Genomic DNA, 18,090 nt, shown 5'->3' on the forward strand with positions numbered 1-18,090 from the left:
ACTACCACCTCTTACAATACCAGACAACACAGTATCAACAGTAGAGACCTTCAAATTTCTAGGTTCTACTATATCACATGACCTAAAATGGACACCTAACATCCAAAATGTCATCAAAAAGAACAACAAAGAATGTTCCTTCTGCGCCAACTCGGAAAGCTCCAACTGCCCAAGGAGCTGCTGATACAACTCTACAGAGGAATTATTGAGTCTGTTTCTTGCACCTCTATAACTGTCTGGTTAGGTTCTGCAACCCAACAGGACAGACACAGACTTCAGAGAGTAATTAGGACTGCAGAAAAAACAATTACTACCCAGCTGCCTTCAATCGAGGATCTGTATACTGCACGAGTCAAAAAGAGGGCTGTGAAAATATTTATAGACCCCTCACATCCCGGACATAAACTGTTTCAACTCCTTCCCTCAAAACAACACTATAGAGTACTGCACACCAGAACAACTAGACACAAGGACAGTTTTTTCCTGAAAGCCATCACTCTGCTAAACAAATAATTCCCTCAACACTGTCCAACTATTTACAAAATCTGCACTACTATTGCTATTAATCTTCTCATCGCTCCTTATCACCCATCCCCTCCCACTTATGACTTTATGACTGTAACTTTGTTGCTTGTATCCTTAAGATTTATATTGACTGTTTCCTGGTATGATTTGATTGCTTATTGTAGCCTGTGACTATCATTAAGTGTTGTACCTTATGATTCCTGATTCTTAATGAATGTATCTTTTCTTTTATGTACACTGAGAGCATTTGCATCAAGACAAATTCCTTGTTTGTCCAATCACAGTTGGCCAATAAAGAATTCTATTATATTCTATTCTATATGATGCAGAGAAACATCACAGTCTAGCTCAAATGCATACACATACATGTGGGGGGGGGAGGGGAGAGAATCCTGTGAATTTAGAAGATGGATGGCCTAAGGAACGAAGCTGTTAAAGAATCTGGTAGTCCTGCTATAGATACTTCGAAACCCCCTCCCACAGTGGAGCTACAGAAACAGACCGTGAAGTGGGTGTGTGGTCTCTAACAATACTTTGAGCTCTAACCACATAGCATTTATAAGAGCATCCTGAATAATAATAAGTGAGCTTCTTATAATCTCCACTGCCCACACCACTCTCTGTAGGGGCTTTCTATCTGAGGCCCTGTGGCCACCAAACCAAACAATCAATCCTGCTTCTGTAAAAAGCGGCCAGGAGAGAAGGAGAAAGATGTGCTCTCCTCATCCGACGCAGGAAATGTAGACCCTGCTTTGCATGCTTCACTAAGGATTTCTGACTTAACATCAGCAGTGATTCACTTAACGACTGTGGCAAGAAAGGTGGTAAAAAACGGGGCAAAGTTCCATTAACAAACGTTTCACTTTATGGACATACATTTTGGTTTCAGCTGTGGTCATAAATCGAGGGCTACCTGTATATAGGTCCAGCTGACAATTTTACCTTACTACCAGCAGGGGGCAGGGCAACTCTCATGCCCCGCTAAAGCAGGATTGGTCTCCAAGGGACAAAAATGATTATTTAAAATGTTTGCAGGATAAGGGACAAAATTATGATTTATAATTTTTGCAGGGGGGGGGGGAGTGCAAAATTTTACGGGCGGGAGAAGAAAGCGGCGTCCCTGTTAATCCTGGTTTGTTTTTGTTTTTTTTCCTCCCCGGTTCTCTTTGGGGCCCTTCCCCAGCCCTCCCCTTCCCCCTGTTCCTTAAAAGATAATAGAGCCTTCCGCTGCAGGAGCAAGCGCGCGGCTCCTTCTAGGGTCTGGTTCGCGACAGCTTTATCTCTTAAACCCCGAGCCACACACCCCTGACCTTTGTTCCTGCCTACTTCGGCTGATCGGACGATAAGGGGAGAGCCCTGGACTTCACCCCCATCAGATCAGCAAAGGGGACGTGCCAAACCAGGCAATCTGGGGACAAGGTGGAGAGGGAGGGAGAAGGGGGTGCAATCGGGTGCGGGGGAAGGAAGGAAAGAAGGAAGGAAGGAAAAGAGAGAAAGAAGGAAGGGAGAGAGAGGGAGGGGAGAGAGAGAGGTAAAGAACGGAAGGAAGGAAGAAGGAAGGAAGGAAGAGGGAGGGGAGGGAGGGGAAGAGAGGGAGAGAGAGAGAGAAAGAAAGGGGGAAAAAGAAAAAGAAAGAAGGAAGGAAGAGAAAGGGAGAGGAGAGAGATAGAGAAAGGAAGGAAGGAAAGAAGGAAGGAAGGAAGGAAGGAAGAGGGAGGGGAAGAGAGTGAGAGAGAGTGAGAGAGAAAGAGGAAAGAAAGAAAAAAGAAAGTAGGAAGGAAGAGAGAGGGAGAGGAGAGAGATAGAGAAAGAAAGGAAGGAAAGAAAGAAGGAAGGAAGAGGGAGGGGAGGGAGGGAAGAGAAGGAGAGAGAGAGAGAGAGAGAAAGAAAGGGGAAAAAAAGAAAAAGAAAGAAGGAAGGAAGAGAAAGGGAGCGGAGAGAGATAGAGAAAAGAAGGAAGGAAAGAAGGAAGGAAGGAAGGAAGGAAGAGGGAGGGGAAGAGAGTGAGAGAGAGAGAGAGAAAGAGGAAAGAAAGAAAAAAGAAAGTAGGAAGGAAGAGAGAGGGAGAGGAGAGAGATAGAGAAAGGAAGGAAGGAAAGAAAGAAGGAAGGAAGAGGAAGGGGAAGAGAAGGAGAGAGAGAGAGAGAGAAAGAAAGAAAGAAAGAAAGAAAGAAAAAAAGAAAGAAAGAAAGAAAAAGAAAGAAAGAGGAAAGAAAGAAAAAGAAAGAAGGAAGGAAGAGGGAGGGGAGGGGTGGGAGGCGAGAGAGAGAGAGAAGGGGAAAGAAAGAAAGAAAGAAAGAAAGAAAGAAAGAAAGAAAGAAAGAAAGAAAGAAAGAAAGAAAGAAAGAAAGAACGAAAGAACGAAAGAAGAAAGAAAGAAAGAAAGAAAGAAAGAAAGAAAGAAAGAAAGAAAGAAAGAAAGGATCCCTGCCCTAAGCCAGGGCTGAAAACGTTAAAATAATCAAACCAAATCAGCAGCTGGAGGCTGGGTTCATGCCCCCCGTCCATACTCGCCCCCGGTTTGCCAGAGACCCGCGGGACAGAATTATGGGGAGTGGGGGTGACTGGTGGGGGTGGTCTTATGCTGGGACCAAACCAGGCGAGAATACGCCGGATTCTTATCCCGGGCAGGTTAACCAAGGAACTCCCCGCCACGAGAGCCAGCGCGTCAGGATCGGAGCAGAGAGGAGCGATTTTGGCTCTGATCAGCCCAATGCAGAGATGCGGATCGTGGCAGGAGGCGGACCCCTATCCCCACGCTTGTTGTCAGGGTACTCCCACCCCACGCGTGTTTTCAGGGGCTGTCCCCCACACGCGTGCTTTCTGTGGATCCACCCACGCGTGTTTTCAGGGTCCTCCCATCCTACTTGTGCCAGAGACCCGCAGGACAGAATTGGGGGTGGGTGGGTGAGAGGATTGGGACGGAGGAGCTGGGAAGGGGTCGGGAAAGGGGGACACCCCCAATCTCTGGAGGAAAAACAAACAAACAACCCAGCCGTTTAGAGGAGAGGTTTTGAAGGAAAAGAGGAAGAAAGAAGGAAGGAAAAAGAAGGAAGGGAGAGAAGGAAGTAAAGAAATCTGGTTTGGACGCGAGCCGTGCAAAATGTCAACAATATCTCCGGGGCTATTTTTGGGTTCTCGCGGGAGGAGAGAGAGAGAGAGAAAAAAAAAAAAACTGGGGCACGGCGGGGGTGGGTGAAACGAAGGCTGGACTCGTCCTAAGAGGGAAAATTTCAAAAAAATCCCTTTTTGTTTTGCTCCTTTCCCCTAACACAAAGTATGGATTATACACGATCATAAGGTTATTCCGTTCTATTACTACCATCAGGATGCGAACAGGGAGAATAGTCTCTGTTCTTGTCCTGGGCAAAGGAAACAAAAACAAAGACGCGTCGGTTAACTCGAGGAACTCCCCGCCACAAGAACCGTCGCGGCAGGATCGGAGCAGAGAGCCTTTGGCTCCCATCAGCCCTATGCCGCGATTCGGATCGTGGCACAGAATTGTGGAGAGTGGGGGTGACTGGTGTGTGTGTTATGCTGGGACCAACCCACGCGAGAACACGCCGGATTCTTATCCCGGGGCAGGTTAACCCGAGGAACTGCCCGCCACGAGAGTCAGCGCGTGCGCGATTTGCAGCAGAGAGGGTTGCATTTGACTCGGATCAGGGACCCGCCCCCACTCACGGGTGTTTTCATCCCCACCCCCTATCCCCCACCCGGGTCCCCTCCTGCCAGCCCTCCCGCGTGGGGGAGGGCGAAGGGAGTCTAATCCGAACTGAAAGCCGGTGCCGGAGGTAAGGCGAGAGGAGGAGCGAGGCTTGGCCACCGCCCTGGCCGGCGGCAGCCGGTTCTGGCAGCGGAGCGCCGCCCGGGAGGAAAAACATCGCAACCAGGCGCGAAGGGCAGAGTGAGTCCGGCGCCGCCGAGCCAGGAGGGAGCCCGAGCTTAGCCGGGCCGCCTCAGCAGGAGAGACCCCACCACCACCACCACCCAAAATCCTTGCCAGAAGCCTCGCAGCCCCTTAACCGAGCCCGATTTGGATTTGCACCCAGGGCCCACCTCGGCGGAGCTCTTCCTTGCAAAAAAAAAAAAACCCGCTCCGGAGATCGCGGAATTAACCTGGAGGCTCCGCGGGAAAACTTGAGCCAACTAAACGGGGTGCAACCGGGGCGTCTCGCAGGTGGGAACTGTCTGGGCTGCTAGCTTGCTATCGAAGCAAACGGGCTCTCCGGACAGTGCCGGAACAGAGAGTTATTATTATTAATATTTTAAAGTAACTTTGGCTTGGGAACTGACCTGAGCCCCGGACGAGACCCTTGGCTGGATTCTGGAAGAAATAACAAAAAGCCACCGACCCAGTTTTGGATGCTGAAATTGATAGCAGCCTGACCCCACAAAAAAACAACAACAACCCCTCTTTTAGACAAGGCGTTCCAACTGGAGTAAGGGGGGAATTGTCTGGGTTTGAGCCCCTCAGAGCTTGCCTAGACTGACCTCTGAGCTTTGAACTCGGGATCGATCCGTGATCGCTCCCGCCGCGATCCTAGGAAAGCCCTCCTGTGGAATCCAAGAATTCTTGCAGATCTCCAGCTAGGTCACCTGGCTTAAGGCAGGATGGAGGATGGTGCCCGTCGCCGAGGTGGCCCTGAGAAGGCGCCCGAAAAAACGGAAGGAGGCGGCGGAGTGGCGCTCAAGAAGGAAATTGGCTTGCTGAGTGCCTGTGGCATTATTGTGGGTGAGTGGGGGGTATCTCGGGAGGAAGGGGGTCTTCTGGCCAGCCCCCCACTTGCTGGCTCTGAATTGGACTGCTTTATTTCCTGATCTTAGCCCTTGCAGGGGGTCAAGGGGATCATCTAGGATCAAATGACCAATTTTTCTTCCTTATGTTCTTAGGTTTTTTTGATTTGGGTGAAATCTCCAATTCTGCTTTATTTATTTTTTTATAATTTTTTTTGGCTTCTCAGTTTTGGCCTCTGAGATTCTCTCCCTCTTCCTTTTATTAATATCTTCTCGTTCCCAGCATTGATCCATCCAAAGCCAGCTTTTTCCTTCCAAACTCACCTCCCCTTGCCTGGTAATCTACTGGCTTTCTTCTGCTTTGGAGAGGGAGAGGAAGAGAGAGGGAGAGGGAGGAAGAGGGAAGGAGAGAGGGAGGGGAGAGAGAGGAAGAGAGGAGGAGGGAGAGGGAGGAAGAGGGAAGGAGAGGGGGAGAGGGGAGGAAGGGAGGGGGAGGGAGAGAGAGGAGGAGGGGGAGAGGAGGAAGAGGGAGGAAGAGAGAAGGAGGGGGAGAGGGAGGGAGAGGGAGGGGAGAGAGGGAAGGAGAGGGGGAGAGAGGAGGGGAGGGGAAGGGAGAGAGGGGGAGAAGGAGGAAGGGGGTGGGAGAGGGAAGGAGAGGGAGGAAAGAGGAAGGGAGGGAGAGGGAGGGGAGAGGGGGAGAGAAAGGGAGAGGGAGGGAAAGAAAGAGGGATGAGAGAGAATGACAGAGGGAGGGAAAGAGGGGGAGGAAGGGAGACAGAGAGAGGGAGAGGGAGAGGAAGAGAGAGAGAGGGAAGGAAGGAGAGAGAAAGAGAGAGAGGGGGACAGGGAGTGGGGGAGAGAGAGACCTGGATTCTGCCTTACTGCCCAACCATCTTTCCCCGGGCACCTTAGTTTGAGATCCACTGAACTGGGGCTTAGCGGGAGACATACCCTAGACGGGATTGCTGTTTATCGTGGGCCCTGAGGGCTGCTTGGCCAGGACCACAGCCCCAACCCCCTGGGAAAGATCCCCTCAAGCAACAAACAAGCCAAACAGCTGCGTAGGAGGAGATCGCATATCCCAGCTTGACGAAATTTCTCCGAAAAACGCTGCTGCCCCGTTGCCAAACTTGGCCAGCTCCCTGTTTTCCCTGCTGGAAAACAGACCACAACATGGTGCAATTCCTCTCCTCTGGCCTCCCAGAGAGGAGGTGCAAATTTAATACAACTGGGGGTGGGGGTGGGGGCAGGAAAAAAATTATCCTGCAAAGCTCAGGGATCTGAAAGGGGAAGCTCTGGCCAGCCGAGGCCCTGAGGAACAGATTCCCCTGCCCGCCCACCCGCCCGTCCGTCCGTCCGGGAGTTTGCTTTCCGCCACGGTGAAGCCAGCTGTTCAAGCATGTTTGTTCCAGCTCCGTCTCTTTCCACATGGCTTCGTTTCAGCAGGTGCCAGGAGACCACTAAACAAACACCGACAGACAGAGGCAGAAGTGGCGTTCGGAAGTACGTGGGGAGTGATCACTGAAGCACCCTTGTTCCCCCCTCCCCACAGGCACTCCAGTTTCGCCAACCCTTCGCCTGCCCTCCCCCCTCCCCACGGATTTCTGCCAGCGTCCCAAAGATATCGATGGCTCTCGCCCAGGTGTTCTCCTGGCTGATATTCGGAGCCAGGAGGCCCTTTCTTGCTTCTCAAAAGTAGGATCTGTCCAGAAATTGGGCCGATCCAAAAGCGACCTCAGGTTCCCCGTGTTCTAAATCTCCTCCTTGACCGGACAGCCATTGAACAGAATCAGAGAGTTGGAAGGGACCCTGGAGGCCTTCTAGTCCAACCCCCTGCTCAGGCAGGAGGCTCTATATATCCAGGGGTCCCCAAACTTGGAAACTTTAAGACTTGTGGACTTCAACTCCCACAAATCTTAAAGTTGCCAGGTTTGGAGACCTCTGCTATATACAATTTCAGACCAATGGCTCTCCGATCTCTTAAAAGACTCTGGTTGTTGGCGCACCCACAACTTTTGGAGAAAAGTTATTCCACTGATTAATAACAGTGACAGAATGACAGAGTTCGAAGGGATCTTGGAGGTCTTCTAGTCCAGCCCCCTGCTCGAGCAGGAAACTCTAAATAGTTGTCCAATCTCTTCTTAAAATCTTCCAGTGTTGGAGCACCCACTTCTGGTGGCAAGCAGTTCCTCTGATTGATTGTTCCCACTGTTAGGAAATTTCTCCTTGGTTCTATGTTGAAAGGATTAGTTTTCATCCTTTCCTTCTTGTCCTGCCTTCTGGTGCTTTGGAAAATAGGTGGACCCCATCTTCTTTATGGCAGCCCCTCAGATATTGGAACGCTGCTATCACGTCACCCATATTGGAATGGGTGAGGATCTCCTGCCCCGGACAAGGGGCTGGCCTAGATGACCTCCAAAGGTCCCTTCCAACCCCATCATTCTATGTTCTATTCTTGGATGACAAGCCAGCAGAAAAAAGGAGTTCAGAAGATGGAAAGTGGGGGGGGGGGGAGAAACAAGCTCAAAACCGCCCTTTTGCCAGTGAAAATGTTTTACTGCTTAAAGTGTGGTGTGTGTCAAGAGCATTTTAATTTTTCCCAGAAGCCCTTGATCAAGGAACAAAGTGACAGATAACTGGCGGCTTTCTGTAAACACTTTTTGCTTAGTCTTCAAATCTCCTGGAACCCTAGAGTTTTGCAGAAAATCCTGGCTTTAAAATATTCTTTTCCTTCACATTTATATATATATAAATATAAATGTAGGGCTGTTTCTGTATATCAAAGCAAGTGTACCTCACTTGAAAACCAAATCACACCCTTTGCTGAACTTGCAGCCTTAATCTTTCCAGATGCAAGGATTGATAAGATGCCAAAGGCTTGGCACATATTTGCATTGGGGAATTGCGTTGGGAAAACCGGCGATGATTTCCCTATTCTTGTTTGCTGAGTTCTTCCTTCTTTGGGGTTAAAATTGACCTGGTTCAATTTCCAACAAAGTGGGAAGTCTGGCACTCACCAGATTCCAGACTGAGATCTTGGAACAGCCTCAGGGGGGGGAAAAAAATCTGCTTGGCTTAAGAAGAAGAGTGGGATTTTAAGTCGGTCACTTTGGTGAGCCTGGTTTTTTTATTTTATTTTTAAATCCCCCAGCTGATAGAAAAAGCTTTATTATTTTTTGCACGTGAGAAAAACTTCAGCAAGTTTACTTAGCCAGTAAATCCTGTTGTTTTCAAGGTGATTCCTTAATAAACTTTTTAATAAGCATTGCGAAGGTTAAACGGTATCTTTACATCAACATATCCATGCAAAATTGTTCTGGAAGCAACATCTTATTTCTACTCTTTACAGTATATAACCTATCATCTGTATAATTGTGCGTAGGTTTGTGGACATACTTGGGACACATTTAGGCAAGGCATAAATAATTTACCCAGTATGTTTTAAGATTACATAACCAAGATGGCAGTATCTTTTTAAAAAGTGTCGTAATGCCAGCATGAATATTTTTGGATTTTAACAGAAGGCAGGCCCACAATTTGATCGGGATAAAAGCTTATATGACCTTAAATGTCGTCTCTGAGGAAGTTTTTCTGTACTAACAGGAACTAGTAACTCTCTTTGGAGGTCACTGACTTCAGAACGAAAGGATTGCAGGTATCCCATATGGATAATCTAAAGCACTATTCCTTAAACTTGGCCACTTCAAGTTGTGTGGACTTCGACTCCCAGAATTCCCCAGTCAGCCTTGCATATCTCAATCTTGGTGACTTTCTGGCTGAGGAATTCTGGGAGTCGAAGTCCAAATATCTTAAAGTAACAGCCTGAGAAACGTAATCGAGACCAAACCCGCTCCAGAGCAGGAATAACAGAATAATAGAGTTGGAAGAGACCTTGGAGGTCTGCTAGTCCAACCCTCTGCTCAGGCAGGAAACTGTCTTCCATTTCAGACAAATAGTCGTCTAATCTCCTCCTAAAAACCTCCAGTTGTTGGAGCACCCAGAACTTCAGGAGGCAAGGCACACGAAGCAACAAATCTTTGCAAACTTGAAGGAGCTACACCAGTGGTGGAATTCAATTTTTTTTATATAAATTTTATTTTTATTACTACTGGTTCTTGTGGCTTGGTGGTTGTGCCAGGGGAAGGATCCTGTAAAATCTCTAGTCAGAGGTGGGATTTGCCGGTTCTCCGAACTACTCATAATTTCTGCTACCGGTTCTCCAGAACTGGTCAGAACCTGCGGAATACCACCTTTGAGCTACACCAAAGTTTGTTGCTTTGTTGTTGTCGTCCTCCATTGTGATCTCCTCTTGTCTTCCTCTGCAGGTAACATCATTGGATCTGGAATTTTTGTATCGCCAAAGGGTGTCTTGGAAAATGCGGGCTCCGTAGGGCTGGCCTTAATCGTGTGGATCGTCACAGGCCTCATCACCGCTGTGGGTGCCTTGTGCTATGCAGAACTGGGGGTCACCATCCCCAAATCTGGAGGAGACTACTCCTACGTCAAGGACATCTTCGGAGGACTGGCTGGGTAAGAGGGAATGTTCTGGAAGGGAATAAGGAATTTGGTTTGTCCGCCAGAACTTGAGTAGGTTACAGAACTGGGTTGGGTGAAGAGAAGAAACGGATAGACTTAGCAGAGTCTGCTAAGACTCCTGGGAGGGGTGGGCGGGGCCAGCCAGTAGGTTCCAATACCAGTTCGGTGAACTAGGTGCAAATTTAACATCTGGTTCGCTCAAACCAATCCGAACCGGTAGAATCCCACCCCTGATTTAAGGTTTCAGGAGTTCATTGTGTAAGTAGCAGCTGAAGCGAAAGAGCCAACCCAATCCTAGGCAGCATTAACCAAGGGATTCAAGATCACGTGAAGTGTTAATACTGCTTTATAAGGCCTTGGTAAAGCCGCACTTGGAATATATCATCCAGTTTTGGTCGCCAAAATATAAAACAGATGTTGAGACTCTGGAAAGAATGCAGAGAAGAGCAACAAAGATAACTAGGGGACAACTGGAGGATAAAAGATACGAAGAGCGTTTGCAGGTGTATCCAGTTTAAGGGAAAAAGGACTCAGGGTGACATGATAGCAGTCTTCCAATATTTCTCTCTCTGGAAGCAATTGGAATATATCTGCTGAACAAAACTGCATTGGCGACAGGAAAGGCATTCGGGCAGTAAACACTCAGCTCCATTCAGTTGCTCTGACTCCACCACGCAAGGGGTCATTAAATAACAAACAAGAACAATAATGGTTGCAGGAATTGGATAAAGTCTAGTTTAAGGGAAAAAAGGACTCAGGGTGATATGACAGCAGTCTTCCCATATTTAAGGGGCGGCCACAAAGAAGAGGGAGTCAAGCTATTCTCCAAAGCTCCTGAAAGCGGGACAAGAAGCAACGGATGAAGAAAACGAATCAAGGAAAGAAGCAACCTAGCACTAAGGAAACAATTTGTGACAGTGAGAACAAATAACAATGAAACAACTTGCCTCAAGAAGCTGTGGTTGCTCCAACAGTGGAGGTTTTTAAAGAAAAGATTAGACAACCACTTGATGGACTAGAGGACCTCTAAGGTCCTTTGCAATTATGTTGTTCTCTTCTGTTATTTCCCCATTTACCAGGTGACAATTAGAAAGAAGACCAAGAAACAGCCACTTCAATATACTGGGGGATATATTGGTTTGGAAAGGATCTCATTCAGTTGTCAGAATTCTTGCTGTTCTTCTCTATAGGTCTTCGTAACGAAAAGGGAGTAAGGACCAAGAAACCTTGATGTGCCTCCTAACCCGTCTGTTTCTCTCCAGGTTTCTCAGACTGTGGATTGCGGTGCTGGTGATCTACCCCACGAATCAGGCAGTGATCGCGCTGACTTTTGCCAACTACGTCCTCCAACCCATCTTCCCTACCTGCCTGCCTCCAGAAATCGGGTTGCGTCTCCTCGCAGGGGTCTGTCTTTGTAAGTAGGCGAGTGAATCTGACGGCGATAGTGTTACACCAAGTTGTGTGTCTTTTAAATGTGGTAAGGATGCTTCAAGAGATGCATGTGTTTTGAAAAACAGACAACCGCACCTTGGAACAAAGCAAAAAGCAAAGTTCATGAAGGATGCTTCTTTATATGTTGGGTGATTTGCCCAGCCAAGGTTAATTCGATGAACAAACCTTGGTTCCACAAGGCACAAATATGAACCAGTTGAAACTTTGTGGCCCAGATCTGGTTATTCTAACCTAACCAAATCCACGTGGGTCAGGCTAAAGGGGTGAACCACCAACCAGATCTGGGTTGCAAAACTTTGAATGACTACCAGGTGGCAGCCAAGAGTTAGGATTTTCTATTGGCCCCTACTGGCTGTCAGGGGTTTTGCAGCCTCTATATTCTTAAATTAATGTATTGTGTGATTCTTCCTATGGCGATTCAGTCACCATTGCGATTGCGATGCCATTTATAGCTAATTGGACTTTTTTTTTTAATTCCCTGTCTTAAAATTCCATGGGAAACGAACTGTAAAGAGGATTTAATCCCCTCATCTCACACTCAGTCTGGTGAATAATCACTCTCCCTTCCTCCTCCAGGGTCTGGCTGGATCAGAGGCAGTGAATTTAGCTTTAGGGTGCACACGATTTTCCAGGGTGAATAAACCTATACTAGTTAATTTGCCATATGCATCAAGAATTCTAATTAAGATTATTAGAACCGTAGTTTAAAGAGTGCTATAAAGCTGATATTGTCAGAAGCGTCAATACCCTTTAAGACACCTTAAAGGAATTGCTTATGAATACAGTTAGTTCTCGACTTACAACAAGTTCTTTTAGCAACCAAAGTTACAAAGGCACTGAAAAAAATGTGACTTATGACCGTTTTTCACACTTACCACCATTGCAGCATCCCCGTGGCCGCATGAGTAAAATTCGGACGCTTGGCAACGGATTCATATTTACGACGGTCGCAGTGTCCTGGAGTCACGTGATCCCCTTTTGTGACAAGTCATCTCAAGGGGGGGAAACCAGATTCACTTCATAACCCTGCTCCTAGTTTAACTGCCATGATTCGTCATTAGTATAGAGCTGGAAGGGACCTAGGAGGTCTTCTAGTCCAACCCCCATACTATTTTAGACAAGTAACTGTCCAGTCTCTGACGACAAGCTGTTCCACTGGTTAATTGTTCTCACTGTTAGGAAGTTTTTCCACAATTCCAGGTTGCTTCTCTCTTTGGTGAGTTTCCATTCATGTTTTTTTTTTGTCCTGCCCTCTGGTTCACTTAAGAACTGTGGCAAGAAAGGCTGTAAAATGAGGCAAATTCACTTAACAAATGTCTCGCTTAGTGGCGGAAATGTTGGACTCTATTGTAGTCGTATGTCGTGGACTACATGTACCACAGATAGGTAGGTAGGTAGGTAGATAGATAAGTAGGTAACTAGATAAGTAGGTAGAAGATAGATAGATTAGGTAGGTAAGATAGATAGATAGATAGATAAATAGATAGATAGATAGATAGATAGATAGATAGATAGATAGATAGATAGATACTAGGCAGATAAGTGATAGATAGATTAGGTAGGTAGGTAGATAGATAGAAAAGTAGGTAACTAGATAAGTAGGTAGGTAGGTAGATAGGTAGGTAGGTAGGTAAACAGATAGGTAGGTAGAAGATAGATAGATTAGGTAGGTAGGTAGATGATGGATAAGTAGGTAGGTAGGTACTAGGTAGATAAGTGATAGATAGATTAGGTAAGTAGGTAAGTAGATAAGTAGGTAGGTAGGTAGATGATAGATAAATAGATTAGATATGTAGGTAGGTAAGTAGATAGACAGGTAGGGAGGGAGGGAGGTAGATAGACAGACAGACAGAGATAGAGAGACAGACCACGAGACAGACAGATTGATTGATTTTCCTTTTTGTCTTTCCCCAAAAATAAAATCAAAGTTTTGCATTTGAATTAGGCTCCTCTGTAGCTTTAAAATAATTCAATTCTAACAAACTCCCATCAAAACAGGGCAGTTCAAAAGAGGTTAATTCACCAGCACAATTAATTCTTATCACAACATTGCTCAGCTATTTTGTCTTTTAGAGGGAATTTGCTTATACAAACTTTGTGGGAAAAGTCGCTTGCTTCGTCTTCGTACAGAGGCTTTGTCCAAATTGCTGATTTGCCTTTTTTTTTTTTTTTGGCTTTTCCAAGCTGCTGAGTGACTTTGAGTTCAGCTCCTTTTTCTTACCCTCCGGTCTACCTCGCAGGGGTGTTGTGCGATTAAAAGGGCTAACCGACATCCAACCCAAAAAAGAGATGGAAAATGGAATAATTTCGTTTGAAAGAGAGAAAAAGATATATGGATGGTTTTTAGCTGTGCTGGTCGCTAATGCCAAGAGGATAAACAGGTAATCCTCGACATATGACCACTTGTTTCAAGTTACGACGGTGCTGAAAAAAAAAAGACTTATGACCAATTCTTGCATTTATGACCGATTGTCGCAATAATAATCATTCCAGTGTCCTTAAAGGGACACGATCAAGAGTTAGATGCTTGGCTATCTGCAAATTACACGTATTCCTCGAGTTACGACCAGAACTGAGCCCAACATTCCTGTTGCTAAGCGAGACCATGGTTAATTTGAGTTTTGCCCGGCTTTAACAACCTTTCTTGCCATAGCGGTCAAGTCCATTGTTGCAGTCGTTAAGTGAGACACACGGTTGCTCAGCAAGTCAGACTTCTCTGTTGACTTTGCTCGTCAGAAGGTCGCAAAAGGGGAATCACCGTGACCCCAGGAGATGCCGCAACCGTCATAAATAAGAGTCAGTGGCCAGGTGTCTCAATTTTGATCACGGGATGCTGCAGCGGTCGTAAGTGTGAAAAACGTTCACTTTTTTTTACTAGCTTCAAATGGTCACTAAATGAACCATTGTTGTAAGTCGTTGTAAGTTTATATGACTGTCGCAGTGTTGTGGAGGGGGTGTCATGTGACCGCCCTTTGCGACCGTCCCAGCTGGCTTCCAGCAAGCAAAATCAATATGGGAAGCCCGATTCACTTAACAACCATATGGTTCACTTAATGACTCCCTTAGTCATTCCATGACTTCAGCTGGAAGGTTGCAAAATCACTTAGCATTGCTTAGCAATGGAAGTTCCCTTCCCAAGGGTTGTCATAAGTCGAGGACTACCCAATAAGGCCAAATAAATCACCGCAATACCCTATTTTGCGATTTGATACTGGAGATCTCTGGCATTTGAAGTTAACCCCACACGACTAGTTCTCGACTTATGACCACAATTGAGACCGGAATTTCCATCCTTGAGTGATTCACTTCAATTTTTAAATGAATCATGTGGTCATTAAGTAAATCCGTCTTTCTCCATTGACTTCGTTGGTCAGAAGCCAGCTGGGAAGGATGCAAAAGGGGATCACGTGATCTCAGGACATTGTAACCGTCATAAGCACGTGCCATTCCATTCCATTCCATTCCATATTTTCTATTCTGTTCTGTTCCCTTCTGTTCCATAGTCTAGTGTAGTCCATTCCATATTTTCAATTCAATTCTATTGCATTCCATTCCATATTTTCTTTTCTTTTCTTTTCTTTTCTTTTTTCTATTCTATTCTATTCTATTCTATTCTATTCTATTCTATTCTATTCTGTTCTGTTCTGTTCTGTTCTGTTCTGTTCTCTATTCTATTCTTTCCTTATTCTATTCTATTCTCTATTCTATGCTATTTTTATTCTATTTCTATATTCTACTCTACTCTACTCTACTCTACTCTACTCTACTCTACTCTACTCTACTCTATCCCATCCCATCCCACATTTTTTATTCTATTCTATTCCGATTCTGCTCTATGCTTTATTATCCCATCCTATCCTACAAAACCCTTCTTTTGCGCTGGGTGAGCTCGTGGGGAGGGGATCCCTTCTCAGGCCCTGAAACCGAAAAAAGTATTTCCAAGGGGAGTTGGATAAAATATCCTGCCTGAGGCCACTTTAGGACATTGTAAGGCTGGGAAGATCAGGCACAAACTGGTTTTGCTCCTTTTTTTTTCTTTTCTTCCTCCGGTATCCAGCTTCTCAGCAGGGCAGGAGAGGCGGGGAGGCCGGATAAGAAAGGGAGGCTGAGATTGGATTCGGCTGGGGATGCTTGGGCAAGGCCTCCGCTGCAAATCAGCGAAACTTTATTAATCAGGTCAAAGCCAGTTACTCCGTGCTGAGTCAGCGGAGGGGGGGGTGGGGTGGACCAACAGAGACAAGAGACAAGCTTAGGAAAACAAAAGGAGGAGGAGGAGGAAGGGAGGGCAGAAATCTATATACCCCTCCCCCCCTCAAATCTCACCGCAAGAAGGAACCTCTCACAACCCACCAACGGGCTGGGCTCGGTGCCCAAACCCTCCGATTGCAGAGTTGGAATGAGAAAAAGAATAATAATAAAATAAACCACAATAAGCAGCTTAAATAGGACAGATCGGAGGTGACCCAGAAGGGGAGATTAGGAAGAGAGATAAAACAGGGGGAAGAAAAATATCAACGGGAGCAGGAATTTAGGACAGGCGGGCAGAGTTTGAGGGGGGAAAAGATAGATGCAAGCCATTCTCAGCCTGGGGCGAGTTTAAGATGGGTGGTGGACTTCAACTCCCAGAATTCCCCCCCAGCCTGGGGAATTCTGGGTATCTGGGGTCCACCCATTTTTGAACTAATCCAGGGTGAGAATCACCAGGCTAGAAATTGTGAATGATCCAATACTGGAAGTTTTCAAGATGAGATTTGTCCGGAATGGTCTCGGGCAATGATGGTGAACCGTTTCGGCACCAAGTGCCCAAACCAGGATGCGCGAGCTATATGTGCAGGCATGTACGTGTGCCAGAGCACTGAAAACCCGAAGACCAGCTGGCCAGTGCACGCGTGTCTGTTTTGGGGGCATTTGGGGGCTGTTTCCGGACTGTTTTCAGGCTGTTTTGGGGGCGTTTTCAGGCTGATTTTTGGGCCATTTCAGGCCTTTTTTCGGGCGTTTTCAGGCTGTTTTTTTGGGGGTGTTTCAGGCTGTTTTGGGGCCATTTTCAGACTGTTTTGGGGGTATTTTCAGGCCATTTTGCAGCTGTTTTTAGGCTGTTTTGGGGGTGTTTCAGGCTGTTTTTGGACCATCTCAGGCTGGTTTTGGACTGTTTTCAGGCTGTTTTGGGGGCTATTCCAGGCCACTTAGGGCTGTTTTCAGGCTGTTTTGGGGTGTTTCAGGCTGTTTTCTGGACCATCTCAGGCTGTTTTTGGGCTATTCCGGGCCATTTGGGGCTGTTTTCAGGCTGGTTTTGGGGTGGTTCAGGCTGTTTTTTGGACCATTTCAGGCTGTTTTGGGGGCTATTTCAGGCCATTTTGGGGCCAAAACAGTCTGAAACGGCCCTGTAAACACCCTGGTTTTTTGGCCTGTTTTCAGCACCCTGGCCCCCCGCGAAGATCAGCTGGCTGGTGCGCCAGAAACCAGAAGATCAGCTGGCGACGGTGTGTGTGCCTCCAGAGAGGGCTCTGCCACAGTTCACCATCACGGGCCTAGGGTTTCCTGCCTGAGCAGGGTGTTGGATCTCCGAGGTCCTTTCCAACAGCTTTATATACCATGTGGTCGGGCTGCTTTTCTCAACTTGGTGTCCTTCTGGGTCTGATGGGCTTCAAGGCCCATAATCCTTGACTGCTGGGGAGGATGGAAGCAGAGCAGGAGGCAAGCAGGACACGTTGACCAGATTGGGTGATTCCAGCCCGGCACGCCAAAACAAGTCGGTGTCCCTGGAAATTTTCTGAAGGTGGTTTTTTAAATCTCTCTTTATCTGGCCTGCCTCCTGGTCAGTTTCTGCTCCGTATCTCTACCCCGGGTCACTTCCAAGGTTGTTTTTTCCCGGTACCAACCCTTGCTTGGTAGTCACCACAAGCTGGCCTGGACAAAGGTTGTGGGCACCTCAAACGAGGCGTGCCCAAGAAAAGTTGGCATTTTGGGCGGTGACTGCGCTGAACCGAAGGCTGGGTCTATTTTGAGGTTGGGAGGGGACGCCCAGCCTGGATCTCTCTCCGGGACAGGCTGTGCTAGAAAATTTTGCAAGATTTTTTTTGTAGCCCTACCTTCTCTTCCAGGGTCAGATCCAAAATTCAGAGCCTGGCCGGGCTGGGCTCCAACCTTATGACTGCCAAGGATACTGAGAAAGACAATCTCCTTCTAGGAGATCAGCCTGGGTTTTTTTGGGGGGGGAGAACTAATCCACTGGGCTCTTGCTGGGATCTGGAGAAGCTTTCTAGATTCTAACTGGCTGATTTCTGGAAAACTATTTCCAGCTCTTCCTAGGGTTTCGTTGCAAATGGTCAGTTTTGCCCATCTGTTTTTGGATTTCCTAGATCAGCCCTTGATCCTAGAGGTGCTTAAACCCACCGGCAGGATCTATTCAAGTCAACATTCTCCCCTCTTGGTTTTTCTGATCTTCGAAAGGAGATTTTAATCTACCACCCAGAGCTCCACCTGTGCCAGAGGTGGCTTAACGCAAACCCTGCTCGAACTTCCCCTGTTCTCTTTCCCACCCTGTGGTTTTGCCCCTGGAGAAGGAGATCATTGAAACCTGATAGCCGTGATGGTGAACCTATGGCACTTGTGCCAGAGGTGCATGCGAGCCAAAGCTCCAGCTCAGGATTGTTGCGCACGCGTGTGTGCCTCCCACCAGGCAGCTGCTCTTCGGGCCTCTGCTGTGCATGCGTGGGGGAGCGGGGCGCATGTGGGGGGATGCACGCACATTACATTTTGGGGGTTTGCGTACATGCACGCTTTGGGCACTCGGTACCGAAAAGGTTAGCCACCACTGGCCTCTAGCAAGAGTTTCTCCAT

General features: G+C 47.1%; 1 protein-coding gene across 1 annotated transcript in view; it reads left to right on the forward strand.

The window, feature by feature from the left end:
• The first annotated feature begins 4,190 nt into the window (after positions 1-4,190).
• Positions 4,191-18,090, forward strand: part of SLC7A8 (solute carrier family 7 member 8) — a 30,729-nt gene continuing 16,829 nt past the window's right edge. The window contains exons 1-3 of the mRNA XM_026683068.2: positions 4,191-5,260; positions 9,588-9,792; positions 11,061-11,212. Coding sequence (XP_026538853.1) covers positions 5,140-5,260; positions 9,588-9,792; positions 11,061-11,212 — 478 coding nt within the window. The 5' untranslated portion in view covers positions 4,191-5,139. The remainder of the gene's footprint in view (positions 5,261-9,587; positions 9,793-11,060; positions 11,213-18,090) is intronic.

Source organism: Notechis scutatus, chromosome Z (genome assembly GCF_049901735.1).
Source record: "Notechis scutatus isolate UNSWTSFEM ecotype Mainland chromosome Z, rNotScu1.2, whole genome shotgun sequence".
In the NCBI taxonomy this organism is placed as follows: domain Eukaryota; kingdom Metazoa; phylum Chordata; class Lepidosauria; order Squamata; family Elapidae; genus Notechis; species Notechis scutatus.